General features: G+C 40.1%; 1 protein-coding gene across 2 annotated transcripts in view; it reads right to left on the reverse strand.

Annotated features, from left to right (window-relative positions):
- APAF1 (apoptotic peptidase activating factor 1) overlaps positions 1-20,588 on the reverse strand; it is a 137,957-nt gene that overhangs the window by 105,147 nt on the left and 12,222 nt on the right. For both annotated transcript variants that reach the window (XM_089694103.1, XM_089694111.1), the window contains exons 2-8: positions 20,050-20,267; positions 17,272-17,461; positions 12,863-13,060; positions 10,760-10,943; positions 10,006-10,118; positions 9,604-9,735; positions 2,575-2,813 (exon numbers count right to left, since the gene is read on the reverse strand). In XM_089694103.1, the coding sequence (XP_089550229.1) occupies positions 2,575-2,813; positions 9,604-9,735; positions 10,006-10,118; positions 10,760-10,943; positions 12,863-13,060; positions 17,272-17,461; positions 20,050-20,187 (1,194 nt within the window). In that variant the 5' untranslated portion in view covers positions 20,188-20,267. The remainder of the gene's footprint in view (positions 1-2,574; positions 2,814-9,603; positions 9,736-10,005; positions 10,119-10,759; positions 10,944-12,862; positions 13,061-17,271; positions 17,462-20,049; positions 20,268-20,588) is intronic.

Here is a 20,588-nt window from a genome sequence, read left to right on the forward strand (position 1 = left end):
GTCGCCAGCGACACTGATCAGTAAAAATCGCTTCACTGATCAGTAACACTGGTGACAGGGCAGTGAAGGGTTAACTGGAGGGGGGGGGGCGATCAGGGGGTTAAATGTGTCCTAGAGTGTTCTAACTGTAGTGTAGTGCTTGTGTACTCACTTTTTGGATGTCTTCTTCTCTGTCTGGAACGGAATGTGTCCAGGCAGAGAAGAATGACATCATATCCTGCCCTGTGTATGTCAACACAGGACAGGATAGGACAGGGACCGATCATGTGATTTCAGCCAGAAATCACTGGCTGAAATCTAATGATTGATCCCTCCTGGATCAAATAGTGTCACCCGCGGGTCGGCGGGAGCGCGCGCGCGCCCCCTGCCGGCGAAAGTGTCGGGAGCGCGGAACCCGTTTTTAAACGTGGTTTTGCGCTCCACTGCCGCCCTGCACACGTATATACACAGTGGCAGGGCGGCAAGCGGTTAAAGAAACAATAGTTGTATACTGGGGGGCGGAGGGGTGAGTTCCCCCTATAAGCAAGATATATAGGGGGTGCGGAGTCAGTGATCTTTTTGCAACATCAGTGAAATGTAGGTCATTCCTGTTTTTGACACAGCTGTCGTCTGTATGTGTGATTTTTTGTAAACTCAGGCAGATGATAGCACACAGAACTTTCTGTACAGTTATAAGTTACCTTTGACACATTCCACTCATTCTAAATCAATTGCCTCAGCAGTAATACACATTTTACACATTTTTTCCCCTCTTTTGTAAGTAATCACATACTATTTGGTCTCAGTTGTATAAGGAGCTCCGGAATCTAGGGGTGGAGAAACAGTAGCACACTGATCTTCTCAGTGAATGGCCGTCTGGGGGGGGGGGAGTCAGGACAAGTCTAATCATTGGAGGAGAGCAGACTGAGTTCCCAGCATAAAGAACTGAACTGACCATGGTGTGTTCTCCTGCTTAGTGTGGTCAGTTTTAACAGAAATGCAGAGGGACTGGCAGGGACACCAACAATACAAAGAGAACAGGATACTTTTTCATAAAAATACATGGTACAGCGGGCACAGGTCAGAAATATGAAATGTGTGTACATATTCTTTAAAGTGTTACTAAACCCACAACAATAAAATCAGTCTGTATTTGCAGCAAAGCATGCTTGTTATACTGACTGTGGAACCTAAGGGGTTAATCCTCTGCATTGTGCAAAAAAAAAAAAGGATGTTTGATCCTGACTTGTCTGATTGTCCCCTTCTTCCACTTTGATAGGACATATCGTGTGAAGTCACTGCACATGCTCAGTTTGGTGTGTATTGCTAGAGAGGCTTATTTTTCCTTGGGAGAGCGCATATGATCAGCACTGTCCAGACAGAGGTCAAGGGTTCTGCATCCTCCTAGAGCAAAATGAAAACTCCTCCTATAAGCGTTAATCAGTGCACGGCTGGACACTGACAGAAGTCAAAAGACTGCTCTAACTGCTGATGAGAAAAAGGTGTTTAGCAGTTTATAATTACTAAAATAATTGTACTTCCATGTTCTGTGTACTGTGGGAGACCAGATGTAGTGAATGCAGGGTCCTAGATTTAGTAACACTTTAAGTTTACTCTGACTTTTTTGGAATTAATTCTTTAATAACCAAATGGAATGCAGTGTTACACCAATTACATTCAAATAACAGCTGTCAAATGATTTGTATTCCTTTCCATCCAAGCCTTATATTTACACAGCTCTGAAACACATCACAGCCCTGTCTGGCAGTGGAGGAGACAGGATTTTTCTCTACTGCAGCTTAGTAACTAGAGGTCTTGAAGACCCTCCCCTCAGTCTGTGACTGGACAGTGTAAGAAGAATCAGAATCTAGAATACCTTATCTCTCTGTCACTCTGCTCTCTACTCCAATTAGTTATGTTTTCACATGACCACTGCAACACAACTAACTGGATTTTGTGTTGCTGCTCCCTCTCTCAGTCTGAGTTCTGATGTACAGGAGACTGCAGGAGGCTGATAAAAAAAAGGTCAAAACAGGCTCTTTTTATCACTGCTTGCCTTAAAAAAATACATTTAAATTACGTAATAATGAAGGACACAGAGCAACATTGTTTGTCTTATTGCCTGCAGTCTAGCTTTAAAAATGCTGCAGTCAATGAATGTGTTGTAGTTACTTTTTTTACTGCTGCCACACTGGACTAAGCCAACACTTTACAACTATGTATTAAAGGGGTAAAACCCTAGAACTTACAAGAGACAACCTGTGAATATATGCATTCATAACCCAGTGAGCAGACAGGTGATAAAGGACACTGTAAAGCTACAATAGTGACTTGTAGGGTCATCATTCAGACAAGTATGCAACTCTGGCCATTTTTAAACAAGGTGCCCAAGTAAAGAAACGTCTCAAACTCACTGTACCTTCCCATTGCAAAATATCAGATTCACAATCTGTTATTCAAATATTATTTGTTCAGTGAAGTTGTAAATATGGTAACACAGACTGTCAAAGAGCGGATCACTGAGACACTTTTCCATTACTATATTTAATCATATACAAGGCCAATGCTTGATAAGGTTCTGGTTATCAAAATTACCTGAGTCGGCACCTTCACATCTTTCTCTATTACAGATAAATCATTGTAGAACTCCTTGAGATCATCTTTCAGCCTATCCACACTCATAGACATAGCTTCATCAAGTGCTTCATAATCATATGAAGAAGATTTCCTAATTCTTTTAAACTGTTTCCTTTGAAGCTGTTTGAGGTAGAAAGCCCAGCGATTGGGGAATTCTCGCAGCAGAGCACCAATCAAAGACACAACAAGAGGTGAACCTATGAAAAGACAAAATGACAATGAAAACTAGGTTGCCCCTCTAACTTGCCATTCTAACATACACTATATTGCCAAAAGTATTGGGACGCCTGCCTTTACACACACATGAACTTTAATGGCATCCCAGTCTTAGTCCATAGTGTTCAATATTGAGTTGGCCCACCCTTTGCAGCTATAGCACTTTCAACTCTTTTAGGAAGGCTGTCCACAAGGTTTAGGAGTGTGTCTATGGGAATGTTTGGATACGAAAAAACCTCCCGCACTGCCACTACAATACTAAACTCAACCTAACAGTCTAGGAAAGCAGCTAGCACCCAGCTATATAACCAAAGAGTGAAGATGTAACAAAGAAGGGGGTTGGTGCTGCGCTAACGAATCTAAATGAACTACAAAAGGTGGGAAAAATGGATAACCCACTGAAAACGTAACACGTGAACCACAATATAAACAGCACAAATAACACAAGTACACTACCATATGTGAAAACGCAAATAAACTGTCAGCACCTGTGGTAGTGAGCTCTTATTGATCCTCAACTTGGGGTTCCCCTGGGCATGGAGTCGAAGCCCCAGCCTGCTTGTTCACAAGAGCCCTTGATGGTGGGGAAGGACTTGCAGCAAGCTGGGACCAGGTTGTGGCCCCCAGGTACGCCCAGCTGGGGTTAAGGAGACCGCTCGCGGGAGCAGAGTATAAAGGGAGGAGGCAAATGGAATCCGATAGGCAAGCCAAGGTCAGGACAGGCGGAAAACAAACAAGGTCAAAGAACAAAGCCGAGGTCGGTACACGGGTAGAGAATGTAGGATTCAGACAGTAATAACACACGGGAGCTCCGACAACTAGGAAGTTGCTCAGGCAAAGTGACCTAGTCTGAGCACGTCTTGTATTAGACAGGCAAACAAGGAGGCAGGCCAGGAAGTGATGGAAGGGAAGAATAAAACCTAGAGAACAGCAGACGACACCCATAGATGAGCACAGACAAACACATGAGAAGGGATCAGGAACAGGACTGCAGCAAGAAGGTAAGAACACAAACAAGAAACTGCAGGCTAACTTGTGACATAAACACGTCCTCAGCTGAAGACATGCGCTATAGTAATATACATGAACTATACATATGAAAGAGGAATAAAGTAGTAAAAATATATAAATAATAGAATTTTGAATAATAATAAATTGGTATAACACTAAGCAATACATAAAAAGCCCAAAAGTGATATATACCAGTGCAAGACTAACCATGGATGACATGAATGTCAGAAAAGAATATAAATCAATGATGGGTGAAAAACAAGCACAAAAACAAATACGTCATAAATAATGGCATAAATATTGCCACAGAAATGTGAATAAACACAAATAGCACGAATGCACTAACATATGTGAAAACAACACAAATAGACACGTCCTCAGCTCAAGACATGTGCCATAGTGATAAAAGTGAACTGTACATATGAAAAGGGAGGAAATAATGTGAATGAAGTGGTAAAAATATATAAATAATGAAATATAAGATAATGATAAACTGGTATAACAATCAATACATAAAAATCCCAAAAGCGATATATACCAGCGCAGGACTAAATGTGGATGACATGAATGTCAAAAAGGAATATAAGTACATAATGAATGAAAAATAAGCACAAAACAAAAACACGTCATAAATAATGGCATAAATTTTGCCACACAAAATGCGAATGAACTCGAAAGATGGTGTAAAATCCACAATACACCAATACGTGTAAAGTCCAATATTTAAATTCCCAAATAAACTTGATGGGTGATAGTGAAAGTGATCGACCACCGGCTAAATTGCCTCCTCACCTCCACGCTGAGACCCCTAGGGGCCAACACACTTTCAAGGCGCTCAATGCCAAAACAGATCAGCATCCCATGGGGGCCTTACGCACTAATCCAGGAACCATCAACAAAAGTGGTGGTATCCTTCTCACGGAGAAAAATGCACCTGACAGCCTTTTTTCACACCGCTCCAAAGTAGAATAAAAAGGGTGCTGCAGATCAGACCTACACAATCTGTTTCTGTAACCAAGTAACACAACGTTCCCCACCTTCACTGAGGAAGTTGCCCGGCGTACATGGGCAAAATGGCCGCCGGCCAAGGCTACACAAAGATGGCCACCGGCGTCAATCACAGCAGCTGGGTGGGAGCGCAAGTTTACTTATTTTTCATCCATCATTTATTTATATTCTTTTTTGACGTTCATGTCATCCGTGCTTAGTCTTGCACTGGTATATATCACTTTTGGGCTTTTTATGTATTGATTATTGTTATACCAGTTTATTATTCAATATTCCATTATTTATATATTTCTACTACTTTATTCCTCTTTCATATGTATAGTTCACATATATTACTATGGCACATGTCTTGAGCTGAGGACGTGTTTATTTGCGTTGTTTTCACATATGGTAGTGCACTTGTGTTATTTGTGCTGTTTCCGTTGTGGTTCACATGTGTTACGTTTTCTGTGGTTTATCCATTTTTCCCACCTTTTGTAGTTTATTTAGATTAAATTAGATTCGTTAGCGCAGCACCAACCCCCTCCTTTGTTGCATCTTCACTATGGGAATGTTTGACCATTCTTGCAGAAGCGCATTTGTGATGTCAGACACTGATGGTCGGACGAGAAGGTCTGCCTTGCAGTCTCTGCTCCAATTCATCCTAAAGGTGTTCTATCAGGTTGAGATCAGGACTCTGTGAAGGCCAGTCAAGTTCCTCCAACCCATACTCACTCATGCATGTCTTTACGGACCTTGCTTTGTGCGAAGTCATGTTGGAACAGGAAAGGGCCATCCCCAAACTGTTCCCACAAAGTTGGGAGCATGAAATTGCCTAAAATGTCTTGGCATGCTGACGCCTTAAGACTTCCCTTCACTGGAACTAAGGGGTCAAGCCCAACCCCTGAAAAAACAACCACACATCATAATCCCCCTTCCACCAAACTTGGTATGATGCAGTCAGGCAAGTACAATTCTTTGGCAACAACCAAACCCAGAAACGTCCAACGTATTACCGGACAGAGAAGATTGAATCGTCACTCCAGAGAACACGTCTCCACTGCTCTAGAGTTCAGTGGCATGCTTTACACCACTGCATCCAACGCTTTGCATTGCACTTGGTTATGTAAGGCTTGGGTGCAGCTGCTCAGCCATGGAAACCCATTCCATGAAGCTCTCTATGCACTGTTGTACTAATCTGAAGGTCACATGACATTTGGAGGCCTTTAGCTGTTGACTCTGCAGACAGTCAGTGACTTCTGCGCACTGTGCGTTTCAGCATGTGCTGACCCCGCTCTCATTTTACATGGCCTACCACTTTGTGGCTGAGTTGCTGTTCCCAGTTGCTTCCACTTTGTTATAATACCACCAACAGTTGACCATGGAATATTGAATAGCAAGGAAATTTCACGGATGGACTTATTGCACAGGTTGCAACCTATCACGGTACCACACTTGAATTCACTGAGCTCCTGAGAGCGACCTATTCTTTCAGAAATGTTTTCAGAAGCTGTCTGCATTCCTAGGTGCTTGATTTTATACACCTGTGGCCATGGAGGTGATTGGAACACCTGAATCCAAGGATTTAGAGGGGTGCCCCAATACTTTTGGCAATAAAGCGTATATGAACATAATCTAAGGTGTGCACAAAATGTGTAGCAGTCATCTTTAGCAAAGGGGGTCACAACTGTTCTGTGATCATTTTAGTTTTTAAAACGCGTCTAAGCTTTTAAACTTGTGTATTAGAATTCCACCAATATATATTTTAAAAATATTTTATACTTCTTAAAACGATACCCAGAGTACTGGTGGGTTTCCTAAAGCGTAAATCAAAGCAATAGCTCCCTGACTGGATACTCTTATTGTATAACTGAAGCCTCAGATGATGCAGTTCTCTGGCTTATTACTTTTGTGTGTCAATTTTAACTTCAGCTACTGAGCTTTGTGATCAAAATTTGTATTTTTATGTTAAAAGAAGTCTACGGCTCCATCCTGACCATAGTAAAAACATATATACTAACCCACTAAGTGTATACATACTGTACATCCTTTCCCTAGTGGGGTTACTGGCCAGTATGAATTCCTATGCTTTTTACTATGTTTGTTTAAACCTTGAATGCCACCATCTACTTGTAGACTGCATTAATCTCTCTTACAAACATTTCAGGGTATGTAGAGGCCTCCAAAATGTCATCACATATGGCAAAGGACACCTAAATCCCTCAAACGTGGCTAAACTAATTTCAAAAGTTTGATTTAAAAAAAATGGGAAAATTATTTGACTGTCTTTCCTAGTGATAAGATTATATAATAAAGCTAGGTTTACTAACCTAACCTATGGTGACCACACAATGAGACCACAAGTCTAACTAGTCTGACTAAACAGAACAGAATACAGGTGAATCTCAATAAAATTAGACTATCATCAAAATGTTAATTTATTTCAGGAATTCAATTCAAAAAGTGACATTCATATAATATATAGATTCATTACACACAGAGTGGTATATTTCAAGCAGTTCTTTCTTTTAATTTTGATTATAGCTTACAGCTAGTGAAAACCCAAATTTCAGTAACTCAGAAAATTAGAATATTACATAAGACCAATAAAAAAAGGATTTTTAATACAGAAATGTTGGCTTACTGAAAAGTATGTCCAAGTACAGTATAGTATGCACTCAATATTTGGTCGGTGCTCCTTTTGGATTAATTACTGCATCAATGCGGCGTGGCATGAAGGTGATCAGTCTGTGGCACTGCTGAGGTGTTATGGAAGTCCAGGTTGCTTTGATAGTGGCCTTCAGCTTGTCCCTCAAAAGAAGTCATGTGACGAAACGCGTAAGGTCATTATGATCAGCAGTGACATCACCACGCACGCCGCAACCACGTGGCTGGACCATGTGATCGCTATTACGAGATTTGTAATCTACAGAGCAGGTGGTGAGACACACATTGAAATAGCTAGCGGTTTCACTGCAGCTACACCTATCATTGAATGCTTTTTGTACTTTTATACAAATGTGAGTTTTAGTCTAAGAGGGGTATTTGTTGGCAATAATCTTCTAAACAGTATTATGCAATGGCAAGTGTTCTTTATTTACCCACATATGGAATTTGAACAACTTACCTTGATGGAGTTTGAGCTGGATTAACCATCTGATGAGTGACCATTATTACATCTGAGCCGATCTGGTTTAATGAATTTCTATTGGTATCTGATTTAAGGCTGATTAATCACCAGCATCTGGTGAGTTTGCACTTTGATGGGGTGTTGAGCATATCGGAGATCACCGTTGTGGTGGATACTTTTGAAAGAAAGATTTGGACTTTATTTTATATTATGAACTGATATTTTTTCACTTTTGCACTGTTTGGTGAAAGTGTTGTTTATTATTTATATTTTTATTGTTTATGTATTATTTATATTTATTTCTGAATTGTTTATTGTTTTATATTTAACACAGTTTTGGGGATTGAATTGCATCTCATTAGTGAGCGCTGTTTATGGTGGTCTTCACTTATTTATGTTCTTTTATTTTGAATTTATTTAAAATAGCAGCTCCAGTCACAGTTTAAGATATATTATTTTATTGATATAAATTATCTCACATTTTTGCGCAGTGATATAGGCTATATATATGTTTTAGCTTATATAAAGATTGTCTGCATTGCTGGGTCTGGTGTCTCCCATTTTCCTCTTGACAATACTCCACAGATTCTCTTAGTTTAGGTCAGGCGAGTTTCATGGCCAATCAAGCACAGTGATACCATGATCATTAAACCAGGTACTGGTACTTTTGGCAGTGTGAGCAGGCACCAAGTCCTGCTGCAAAATGAAATCAATATTTCTAAAAAGCTGGTCAGCAGATGGAAGCATGAAATGCTTTAGAATTTCCTGGTAGAGGGCTGCGTTGACTTTGGACTTGATAAATCACAGTGGAACAACACCAGCAGATGACATGGCTCCCAAAATCATCAATGACTGTGGAAATTTCACGCTGGACCTCATGCAACTTGGATTCTTTGACTCTTCACTCTTCCTTCTGACTCTGGGACCTTGAATTCCAAATGAAATGCAAAATTAACTTTTATCTGAAAAGAGGACTTTGGACCACTGAGCAACAGTCCAGTCGTTTTTCTCCTTTGCCCAGGTAAGACGCTTCTGACTTTGTCTCTGGTTCAGGAATGACTTGACACAAGGACTGTGACAGTTGTAGCCCATGTCCTGGATATGTCTGTGTGTGGTGGCTCTTGAAGCACTGACACCAGCCATAGTCCACTCCTTGTGAATCTCCCCCAAATTCTTGAATGGCCTTTGCTTCACAATCCCCTCAAGGCTGTAGTTATCTCTGTTGCTTGTGCACCTTTTTCTACCACACTTTTTCCTTTCACTCAGCTTTCCATTAATATACTTGGATACAGCACTCTGTGGACAGCCAGCTTCTTTAGCAATGACCTTCTTTACCAATGACTGTCTTCTAGACAACTGTCAAAGTCTTCCCCATGATTGTGCAACCTACTGAACCAGACTAAGACCATTTAAAGGCTAAGGAAACCCTTACCGGTGTTTTGAGCTAATTAGCTGATTAGAATGTGACACCATAAGTCTACAATATTGAACTTTTTCACAATATTCTAATTTTCTGAGATACTGATTTTGGGGCTTTCACTAGCTGTAAGCCATAATCATCAAAACTAAAAGAAATAAACGTTTAAACTATATCACTCTAGACTAGATTCAGTTTACTGAAAGACATAACCAGAGTGTTTTACCTTTTGATTCCTCTATGATTTGGTGTGCCTCTTCTGGCAGTTCTTCCAAACCCTTATCAACATAAAGAGACAGAATTTCTAGGCCTTTCTTGTGCTCTAATTCACTGTCCACATGAACAAAGTGTTTCATTCCTTTGGAGAGAACATTTCTATCAGTGAGGAAAGATTACTTTTTAACTGGATAAAATGTTACAAAGATGAAAAAATTAAAAAAAATCTATAAAAAGGAGGAGAATAAATGCAACACTGTCACTCAATGGTGGATGCATGGGTGGTGGTGATAGAAACCATACCACCGCTAAATGCCAAGATTACTGCAACTTACTACATTTTACATAAAAGTGATGATTAGGACAACAATGGACATTTGAGATGAATGGTGGTTGTCCATGTAGTACATACCAGACACAGCATCCGTTACACTCTTGTCTCTGCTTGTAATGAGGACCCGGCCCTGGACATCAAATGCTTTCAATACCCAGGGATCCCAAACATCATCCAATATTAAAAGGCTTCTATGAAATAATAATGTGTAAGTGTTAACCATCTTTCAGGAACCATTAACAGACAATCCTTTCTTTTTTAAATATCTTTTCAATTATGCTTTTTCAAAGATCTATGCTGGAACAAATGCCCATGTTGTGCGACATTCTTTTCAGTGTTACTATGGGAACAGTAATCAAAAAGCTTACGGTTTAATAAAACAATGTTAACTGTTATTATATCTGTTCAATAAGTGCAAAGAATACCTGTTGACCCTGACATAAATTTTCTGAGCTGACTTCCCTGTGCACACTGTCTACTGCACTCTTTTCCATTCCCAGCTATTTCTGTGAACTAAAAAAACATCTCAAACATGCATTTCTTTTAAATTTTTTTTTGCTATTCTGTCTCTCAGTGTTACAATACACCTACCATTCGATTTTTAGACTGATCATTTCTTTGAGAGTGGGCAAACATTCAAAATGAGCAGGGGATAAAATGCTTATTTCCTTCACTGTTTATGCAGCCTCTCTGTGTTAAAACCAACCCGCCGAAAAGTCGCATATATGCATAGCACCGGCAGGAAGAGGTTAATATTGGAAGAGACCAAAAATAATATAAACTACTCATACTTCTGATAATAGGTTTTGTTCATTCTAAGTGCACCATTTACCTTGGAAAAAGGCGATTCAAGAGCATTCGAAGACGGTCTCTTGCCTCCTCAATATTGAGAGGGGGTCTCTGTGAATACTTGCAGTCCTGATCCAGGCGTGTACAGAGATTCTGCAGCTTCATCAGCAGTCCTGCTTTGTCCTGTTTCCCAATAGAAACCCAATGTACTCCACCTGGGAAACAGTCTGAGCAACAGAATATGAAGTTAGTTACTTAGAAAACCAACCGCTTACTGTATTAAAGGGAGAGAGAGAGTGTGAGTCTGTATCCCGTATGTAGGATACACAATTATTACGTAAGATACAGTACTTTATCTGGTTACACAGTCTGAATATATTGGACAAAAGGAAATTATGGTCTACTCTACAGGAAACCAAGCAAGGTCAGGCAGCAAGAACAGAATTGGTTCAAGGGCCTCAAATTTTATCAAATGTTTTGGTGTACCCTTAGTGGAATAGATGAGCTGAAACAATTAAAAGGTCAGCATTATTCAGTTTCCATTCTAAAAGGGTGGGAAAAAGAGATCTTTTCCACGTAATTACAACAATCTTTGTAGTAATAGAACACAAATCAGTTTTTTAGTATGAGAGATAACCTAAATATCCCCCTGCAACCCCAACAGGCACACTTTAGAGTACTGCATATCCAGGAAACCTAGTGCCAGCTCAAATAAGCTGCATATGCGTATCTGAGGACACAGCCTCAAGGCATGGAAGAAGTCTGCCGCCCGAAAGCCAACCTGTGTTTACTAACCACTCTATCTGCATCTCGAGCACTGCACCCATCTTCACATGGATGTAAACATTGGGATGTGCGGGAAGGTCGGTCCGTAAAGCCATTCAATCTCTCAGCCAGTTATTGATTTTGCACAGAACATCTGTCACTCCTCAGGTACAGAAGTATGACCCTCTGAAGTGTGAATGAACCCGAAGTAAAAATGTTTTGAGGGCTTGCTCTGTTTTTAGCAAATACGTTCAGTGGGTTGAACAAGATGGATTTGTATCTTTTTCAACTAGACTAGTATGTAAAATATCTTATGTATAAATAGCTCTGCATAGTGGAAGGGGTATAAATAAAAAACAAAAGCACTAAACTGTTAATACATGCTTTACTTATAGTCACTGAACAGCAAAAGCAGGTCAGTCACTGTAGAAAAAAAAGGAAATGTATAATTCCACAGACAAAAGCCAGGAATGTCAGCCTAAAATAAAGAGGGATTGGTCGGAGGACAGCAACAAATATGAAATGAGGTCTACGATTTCAAATATACTTAGGAGCTTTATTGCAGCCTTTGGTTGTCACAGAAGGAGACTGTTTGTAAGGGATTTCCGGCAAGAGGAACAGCAATCGGAAATGCGCGATCACGCATGGCGAAGATTGGCGCTAGAGTGTCTCTGTTCATGTTCAGTGCTGACTGGTCTTCAGCTCCCCGTGTCCTGCTAGTTCCTGTACGATTCCTCCGTTGCTGACCTGGCTTGTTCCTCACCTGACTTTGATTGCTCTCCTGATACTGGTTCTTGACTTTGGCTCTGCTCCTGACCTTGGCTTTTCCTCCTGATTCTGTTCCGTGCTGCCCGACTGTTGATGACCCTGGCTATTCCATGACACTGCTCCTGTCTCTTGTCCTCACTACCTGCCTTGCTCTGCTGCACACCTGGCAATCTACCTAACCTGCTCTGCCTGCTACTCCTGTGCCAAAATCACAGGATCTTCAGCCTTCCAAGGTATTCATCTGCAAGAGCTGCAAACAACAACTACTGGCACTCTTGTTCCCCTGGGTTCTAGACTCCCTCTGTTTCACCCTCAGCGGGGTCAGGGCAAGTGACACAAGTGAGGCCGACCTCGTCAATTCAGTCTCCCATCAGGTACGTGACACTGATATTGGCAAATGGCATGTGAGCCTTTATTGCAGACAGCAGGTGTCTGTGTTGTGTTGGAGTACTAGCCAGCCATCCACAGCACAAAGTGCTACAGCTGCAGTCCGTTCATTCTAAAATGTTATGTTAAAAGCAAATTAGAAAAAGGTCTAAGCTTTCCCCACTCCAAGAGATACATTTTAAATAGCAATATTATTAAACTTTATAAAGTGATTTCTCAACATTACCATTTAGGATCTGGTGGTCCCGAAGTGCTTCAGCTGCTAATACGGACTTGCCGCAGCCTGCCATCCCATACACTGTAACCCATCCAGGATCATTGCTCAAACTGTACAAGCAGTCATGGATATTCTGTACAAGATGCTTCCGAGTGACAAATACTACAGGTCTCTGTGGCACTCCACCTTCACACAAGGCTGTTTTAACTAGAGACAAACATTTTACAATTATGTATATTTAATAAAAATGTATATACAGTACAAATTAAAGTGGTTCTAAAATCTCAAGGTTTTTTTTACCTTCATGCATGATGGGAAAAAACCCTTTGGTGTGTAGCAGCACCACCAGCCCCCTCAAACACACACTTATCTGAGCCCACTCTTGTCCACAAGGGTCTCGGTTTTCCGGGGACTCTCACTCTTGATTGGCTATGGCCACTGGCTCCCACTGCTGTCAATCACAGCCAGTGAGCCAATCAGAAGAGGGAGGGGGTGGGACCAATCCACAGCTGTGTGTGTGTGAATAGATACGCACAGCAGCAGTTCTGGAGCATGCCTGTTCAGGTGCCCCCATAGCAAGCTGTTTGCTATGGGGTCACCAGACAGAAAGGAGAGGCCAAGAGAGCTGTCGGGGGACCCGAGAGGAGGAGAATCCAGGCTGCACTGTGCAAAACCACTGCACAGAGCAGGTAAGTATGACATGTTTTTTATTTTTAAGAAAAAAAAAACACTTTAAAACAGTCAGTAATATAATAAAAATAGAATTCAAGCCAAATCTTTTTAATGCTATCTGTGTCCTGATGAAAAGATTTGACCTTACTTTCTGTCCCAATGACAATCTGTCACAACAGGGTAATCTCTCCAATGGCAACAAAGACAGCAATTAAAAAAACATTTTCTACTTTTGTAGTTGGGTTGTGTAGACAATGGTTACAACCTTTGTTAGGTTTCTATCACGGTCTTTATTTCCTTTGAGAAAAGTTCATTCGCTTCCTGTTCTGGCTACATTGTTCAAAAACAAAATAAATTATCAAATGCAAACCTTGATTAATTCAAATATACCTTTTTGACTGTGGAAAATGCAATGCAGCTGGGGTTGTGTGTGTACTGTATGTGACAAGAATGCAATTTCAGATTAAACGCAAAAGCGAAGTTCAATAAGCAAACCCTTACTGAATCATGACTTCAGAAGAATGATTTTCTTTCACCCAACGGCTTTTAGGGAGGGTACAGATTTTCTAACCTCATCCTGTACGGTCCTAAGCCAGCCATACGTGGATCAAAATTCAGCTGGTTCAGCAGGGACTAGCCAAATTTCTATCCACGTATGGACACGGAAGTTGTAATACTGATCGACGTCTGTACAATCGCCCTGCCGGATTTTTCCTGCTCATTCAGTGCTGAAGGCTCAGAATACGGTTGTATCCACATCGAGTGTATGAAAGAGGAAAGCGGGTCAGTTTTTCATTCAACTTGCTGGTTAAACTAAAAAAAAAAAAAAAAAAGAAAAAAAAAAAAACCCCAGTATAAAACTATATATATATATATATATATATATATATATATATATATATATATATAATGGACTGCCTATTTCATTTTACACCGTTCTTTAAACTTTATTTATAGTTCAAGTCACCCAACACTGCTGTTTTAGTTTTTGATGGATGTGATAAACCATGTCTCTTTTTTTATTGTATAAAGCAGAGTTCCACTCAAAAGCAGAAGCTCTGCTTATTTGCCTCCCCCCCCCCCCCCCCTCCACTGCCATATTTGGCACCTTTGAGGGGGAGTGGATACCTGTTTTTGACCTTCACAGGTCCCAGAAAACTGCTGGCCCAATGAGAATGCGCAATGCGATTCGCACATTCGCAGTGGGCACCCAGCTGTGAAGCCGCGAACTGTCACAGCCTGATGCCCACAGTTGTGATGCCGGTGCTCGGGAGAGAAGAGGCAGAGAAAGGATTGCGTGGGTGAGCACATCGCTGGACCATGGGACAAGTGAGCGTGTGTTTATTAAAAGTCAGCAGCTACAGTTTTTGTAGCTGTTGACTTTTAATAAACACAAAAAATGACTGGAACTCTGCTTTAACTTCTCAAGAACTCCTATGGCAAGAAATCTGCAACTGAGCCACCATCCTACAAGCCTTGCATGTGGATTCCATGTAAAATGCATCAAAATGCTTCAATCCATACAATAAACACAGAAACTTAATGCACTGTACCTAGCAAGACTTCAATATGATTTTTCTTGGGCTGTCTATGTTAAACTGTACACTAAGAAAAGTCACACATTTATGAAATTGTTACTCTTGTTTTGTTCACCATCGTCTGCCACTTCCTGTACAAATTTTTTAACCTTGTGTAACTCCAGTTTGTACATGCTATGAAAACACTGGTGCAGCTTGCTAAGTGATGCTTGTATTATATGAACAGTGATTAAGACAGCAGTTTTAAATAGTATTTTCAAAAAGCGAATATATTAGTTATTATTACAATGTTTACCTTTATATGGGGTATATATGTACTGTATGGTTGTAAGATTGCACATTGTTACTATGTTCCTTTGCTAGGTCCCAAATTATCAGCTCAATTACCATATGCAATCATTTCACAACAAAAAGTGAAAACCACATCACTGGAGTGCTGGTGGCTTTTGTTATTTGGATTCCTAACATATCACAATATACAAAGCTGTATCTTTAGTAATTAAAAAGCAGTCTTGGAACACCACTCAAAGGACTTTGCCAAGGCAGAGATGACCAGTCTTCTTTCCTCTAGTGATCGGACTGCAACATTGTAACTTTGTAGAAGGTAACAAGCTGAAAAGTGCAGAGAGCTGATCATTGAGGATCACACAAGCACCAGGATTAAAGTGGTTATAAAGGTTGAAGGTTTTTTACCCTAATGCATTCTCTGCATAAGTGCTTGGCCATACCGGTGCAATATCAGATGCGATTTGCGAATTGAAATCGCACCTGAAATCGCATCTAATGAATGTGAAGGTCAGTGTCTTCAGATGTGCGATTTGCTGCAGCGCCATTTCTGAAGTAGTTCTTGCATTACTTTTTCTGCAGTTTTGTTATGATTTCAAATACATAGAATATTGGAAATTGCACTGCAAATCGCAAGAAATCATTGAGAATCTTCACAAGTAGCAGTAAAGTCTTCAGAAATCGCACCTGAAATTGCGCTGAAATTGCACACAAATAGCAGCGGTGTGACCAGTGACTTAAGGTGAAAAAAAATCCCTTCTATGTGCAGCTCCCCCCCCCCCCCCTTACACTTAACTGAACATAATCACGATCCAGTGCTGTCCCCAGAGCAGCGGCTCTCTCTCCTCACTGGACATGGTGGCAGTGGCGGGAGTCCTTGGCTCCTGTTGCTGTCAATTATAGTCAGTAAGTAGAGGGGGGGGAATCCAGCCCCCACGAGTGCCCCTGTAGCAAGTGGCTTGCTATAGGGGCACATGGTAGAGGGAGGAGCCAGGGACCCCAGAAGAGGGGGATAGGGGCTACTCTGTGCAAAACCACTGCACAGAGCAGGTATGACATGCTTTTTCAAAATTTGTCTGTAAGGTAATAAATACATAGTAACTTTTGCAAAATCCATCCACCCTAAACTGCACTAACATCTTTCCCCTATTTCAGAGTCATGACCTCCTTTGGTGTTGTCAGAAGAAAATGTTTGGGGAGATGCTAACCTTTGCACCCTATGACTTGGTACATTTGTGCACACTGTTGCAAGAATTATAAAAGATATAGGGGAAGGAAGTGAAACAGGCCATGTTTCATGAACCACACCTCCAGTGACCCTGTAAGGTGCTCTGTGAATTCTCTTTACAGAGGATTGTATAAAAACTCAGTTCAAACCAAACTGAGGGAACTATACAGGGGCAGAGTTCATAAATTGGTTTCCCTTATTAATTGAAATATAAAGATCTTGGAGCATGTTTCACTATCCTTTCATACCAAACCACTATTCCTGATACAGCAGTGTGATCATTTTATGGCTTGTACTCAACAATGTACGAACATGAATGTAATGTTAGTTGCATGACATATTAGGTGTCCTTGAAAAAGTTACCAATATGCTAATCAATTTTTGACAAGCACAAAAAAAAAAGATTTCACCACTGCCGGCATTACTGGGTAGCATGTAGGTTATGAAAAAATGACAGTAAGCCTGCAAAAAACTGACAGCAGTGTGTGGAAGAGCTGGAGCATGCTGAATAATTTTCCTGTGTACAACACTACTCTCAAAAAGAACAGACAGACATATTCACAAAAAGACTGCCCCAACTTTTTATGTCTAAATATCCACCCCAATCTCGGCATACTAGTATCTTATGACAGCCACATAGAAGGCCTCATAGTGCACCAGTAAAGGCAGCACCAGTTTCTGTTGCAAACACTCACCAAATGATGTAATACCATTCACTGCAGCTTTGATACTACCAGTCACATCAATAGAAGTAGCTCCTTTTAGAAGCGCAGCCAGGTCTTTATACCCTTCATGTAGCAGGGCATTGTAAAAGGAAACATATGCTCGATTATCTTTGCCGAGAAGTACATCAATAAGCCGTTGGGCTCGGTCAATGTGAGTAGCCTACCAGATAAGAGGTTAGAAAAAAAAAAAAAAACAGTATTTATGCAAAATGGAATGGACTGATAAATTAACTGTGATATTTCCTACAATGACTATAAAATTTAACCAGCGACACTCAGCATACAAAGTTTAAAGGAACATAAGAAATTATAAGAAAGGAAAAAAGGTATTTACAGAGTAGTATAGATTAAAGGCTCATGCATACAGCAGTCTGGGGCCATTCAACATAAGGTTCAGGAATATTTCCTTGCCTGGGAGCCATAGGTGCTGCATACACCCAAGCCGTAGACACAAAGGGCTGTACACGGCTAAAAGCAGGTATATGCCAGTACTTGGGCATTTTTACACAAGTACTGGCAAATTTATATTTTGCAGTGTGAAGTCTGTTTATAGTAGGGCAGTCCAATTAGCAGCCCACAGAACCTTCTCTTGCGGCTTTAGAGATCAGCCATGATCACCCTTTCCTCTCCCGTTCTTGCCGGCAAATACCGATTATAATTTTGCTGCAGCCACAGCTTTGAAAACAAAGTTTTTAAATGGCCTTCAGAAGCTTCATTCAGAAAATCCACATAACATTATTGTTACATATTTACGGTTCCATTCACCTACAGATAAAAGGGTCTTTTGTGTATAAAGCAACCCTTCTGGTAATTTTTAAAATCAAATTTGCTTTCATTTTCATTATTTTGTTTGTTATTTTTGTAAGTGTCACATTAAAAAGAAAAGAAAAAAAGGAAAATAAGGCTTTATTTCACAACTTTCGCCATGTTTTGTACCAGAATTTTATTTGTTTTTTTAAAAAAGTGTCTCTATAAACAGGTCAAATGAAAGAATAAAATGTATTCTTTTTAAATCGACAGTGACACTAGTTGTTTTAAAATTAACACTGGTTAACCTGCTGACCACTCACAGCAAATAAACTGTGAGCGGGTGGCAGGTACAAGCAGCACAACGTACATGCAAGTTGCCAGCTTTCTTCCGAGTTTTGGGCATGCATGTGCACGTCCCCTGCCGACCCGTGCTGTGATTGGACACAGCACAAGTTTGGCAGCAGATTTCAACCAATGTTTTTCGGCTGAAACCTGCTGATCAGCAGTGTCCAAACAACACACAAAACTCTGTGTACAAAGAGCAGCGATCTGGTTGTTTCTTCTGCCTGAAGAGCAGGGAGAAAAAAAACAGGCAGATCAGCAAGTAAAAGCAACACACATTACATTTGTTAGGCACACACTTACCTTCTTGATTGCCCCTAGATGTTAACCCCTTCCCCAGCCAGTGTCATTAGTACAGTGTACAGTATTATCACGGATCACTGATTTAGTGTCACTAACGACGTCAGTGTCAGTTAGCGACCCACCCAGCCAGTGTCTGTTAGTGCCAGATTGCCTGCCACACTATCACAGTCATACTATAAGTTGCTGATCACCACCATTACCAGTATAGCGTCATAGCTGGGTAAATTTCAGTATAATACATACATATATATATATATATATATCATAGTTTATAGATGCTATAACGTTCACACAAACCGGTTAATATACACTTATTAGGAATTTCTTTTTACCAAAGACATGGAGTAGAATACATTTTGTCCTAAATTTCTGATTTTGTTTTTTTTTTTTTTTTTTTATTGGCTATGTTTTCTAACAGAGTAGAAAATATTTTGTTTTTTGTCAAAATTTGTGGTCTTTGTTTACATAATAAAAAAAAATAGAACCCATTGGTGATCAAATACTACCAAAAGAAAGGTCTATTTGCATGAAACAAATTATATAAATTTGATTTGGGTAAAGTGTTGCATGACCGCACAATTAAAGTAGCACAGTGCTGAAACAAATTCTTTTTTTACATTGTTATGTTATGTCTTTGTAGAATCATTTGTGCAAAACAATATCACTAAAAGAAAAATTGTTTGCAGTGAAAAAAAAAATATTAGTGGCCTTCCGCTCAACTTGTGATTGCAAATGTAGCCCTTGGACCCTTTTAAGATGGACACCACCAGTTTATGGGGTCTTCATGGCTCTAACAGTTAAACAGATGTCATTTAACCCAATTCCAATGAACCCAAAGTATCAGGGGTATGTCATCAAGCCATCTTGGGTTCACATTAGACTCATGTAGAGAACAGAGCACATCATCATATCCTGCCATTCTCTACAGCATTCAGGATCCCCCCACCCCCGGAGGAAGAGAAACACTGAGGTAATGTGATCAGACCCCAGGAAAAAAAAATATTCAATAACTGTTTTTTGTAATATACATTAAACCAAGTAAAAGCATCTAAGGGATTTTTCAAAGCCTATATGGTTTCAGAACACTCAAACGCCATCCAATGATTATGAGTAATCATGGTTTATGTTCTTGGAGAGGTAAAATTTACTAGAGCATTTAGTTAGTTCTGCTACTTTCAGATTTCTCATATATCCTGATTTGTCTATTGAGAAAAAAAAAAAAAGCATTGATTCCTTGCTTTCACTGTTGATCCCATGGTGCAACCTATATGGCATATGGATAGACATTGTCCATAAATAGATGTTTGAGGTAAAAATGTAAAATAGAAAATTATGAAACACTGTTACGTTTACCTGGCTTTTCACTTTCTCTTCTTCTTGTGGTGTAATGACTTCATCACCAATCATGTGATCCATGATGTAGGCAGTCCTGATGTCCTTTGCCAGTGCTGCTCGGTTTTGAAGCAGCAAGCTGCGAGCCTTTTCATCCATTTTCTCATTTATTTCTTTTTTGCTTTAAGTGACAGGCTATCAGTAACAACTTGTCAAGTGTAAACTCTAGATGTAGTCATCTGAGGAATGAAAAATATGTAAATATAATTTAAATAATAAAGAGAAAGCCAAAATGTGTTGCTTAAGACAAGGAAAAAAAAACGACAGAATAAAAGAATGAAGACAAGATACTAAAGTGGACATGGTTGTAAACTCAAAATGATAGAAAATTAGATAGTAAAATATAGTACTTAGTGCAGCTTCTTCGTAAGATGGCCACAAACTGCTAGTAAACCGCACAATCTTTATTCACATACGCTGGTTGGCACAGGAGAATGACCCAGAATCTGAACTTTAAAGAAATTTCTGCTAGGTAACACATATGGGCTGAAATTACACAT

Source organism: Staurois parvus, unplaced genomic scaffold, assembly GCF_062004578.1.
Source record: "Staurois parvus isolate SC_StPar_1 unplaced genomic scaffold, SC_StPar_1.0 ptg000025l, whole genome shotgun sequence".
NCBI lineage: Eukaryota > Metazoa > Chordata > Amphibia > Anura > Ranidae > Staurois > Staurois parvus.